The 1,227-nt window shown below is 41.7% G+C and overlaps 1 protein-coding gene across 1 annotated transcript; it reads right to left on the bottom strand.

Annotated features, from left to right (window-relative positions):
* Positions 1-18: 18 nt before the first annotated feature.
* Positions 19-1,214, bottom strand: LOC104158925 (myosin heavy chain, skeletal muscle, adult-like; the record flags this gene model as incomplete). The annotated part of the gene is made up of 5 exons (XM_009696696.1): positions 19-104; positions 191-314; positions 650-767; positions 858-945; positions 1,206-1,214. Coding segments are annotated over 5 exons (425 nt in total), but the record flags the coding sequence as incomplete, so codon positions are not given.
* Positions 1,215-1,227: the final 13 nt, after the last annotated feature.

The following is a 1,227-nucleotide window of genomic DNA, read 5'->3' as shown; positions in this document are numbered from 1 at the left end:
ATCAGGAAGCCCCTGCACCTGGCTTGTGTCCTGGTCATAATCTCTGCTAGTTTCTCATCTCTCATCTCCTCCAGCAGACCTATCAGCCCAGCTTTGAAGAACACCTTAAGAAAGGGAACAGTGTAGCCCATCAGTCTCGGGTAGTGCACAACAGAGGCACATAGTGTTTGAATACAGGACTTGTTTCTACCTTGGTGTGACCAAATCTGTACTGAGTGTGGTCTACATCAATGGACCCAAGCAGCTTCTCAGAAGCCTTCTTGCTATCCATGAACTGACCTTCCGGAATAGCACTTGCATTAAGCACTCTGTATCTGTAGGAGAAAGCAGGATACAAAGAAATTCATGTTAGTGAAACCACCTCTATGACTGAACCCCACAGCCTTCTCAGGAACAGCGGACTCTGACTGAGTAACATCATGTATTATACATAGTTCATTCTTTCAATAAAGTGTAAGTGAACTTTTCATACTGTTAACTCAGAGCCCAAGAGAATCCCCATCATCAACAAAAAATCAACCACATTCTCACAATAAATCATGTCTATCTTACTACTTACAAACTTTTTGAACTATAATATTTCAAGTTTGATAAGATACTGTAGCTATTCAGCTTGGTCTAAACCGGTAGAAAGGTGTAGTGCTCTTACCTCTGTTTGAAGTCAGCATACAGGACTCTGCTGGGGAATCCTTTCCTGCAAATTCTGATCCCTTCCAGTACACCATTGCATCGCAGCTGATGCAGCACCAGCTCATGCTCCATGGCACCTAACAAACACCATCATTAGTGACCACCCTACTGTTTAATACTCAGGAGAGGAGCTCCTGTGACTTGATCCTCCTATTGGAACCCCTTACCAGGTGTTTTTGTTTCATTTGGGATGATGCATCGGACAAAATGGGGGTGAGTGCTGCGTAGATTTGTCATCAGCTTGTTTAAATTCTCCTGTCAGATTACAAGGTAAAGTTTAGATTAAAGCTTGTAAGCACTGCATTTTTATATATGATATGCACAAAAAGCGTGAATCTTTCAGTGTCTTGACCTATCAGAAATGCATGGTTATTTCAGTGTAAACTTCCTTCAATAAATATGAATCTCAGTCTGCTCAGAGAATTACACAGCTGTCATCTCATGGCAATTCCACTCAACTCCTTTGTTATTTCAGTGAGTATTTTCAATAATAAGGTGGTGAATTCTCCCCTTACCCGGAAAAGTGCTGAAACAGTC

Source organism: Cariama cristata, unplaced genomic scaffold, assembly GCF_000690535.1.
Source record: "Cariama cristata isolate BGI_N322 unplaced genomic scaffold, ASM69053v1 scaffold42483, whole genome shotgun sequence".
NCBI lineage: Eukaryota > Metazoa > Chordata > Aves > Cariamiformes > Cariamidae > Cariama > Cariama cristata.
This window is presented reverse-complemented; position numbering and strand designations above follow the sequence as displayed.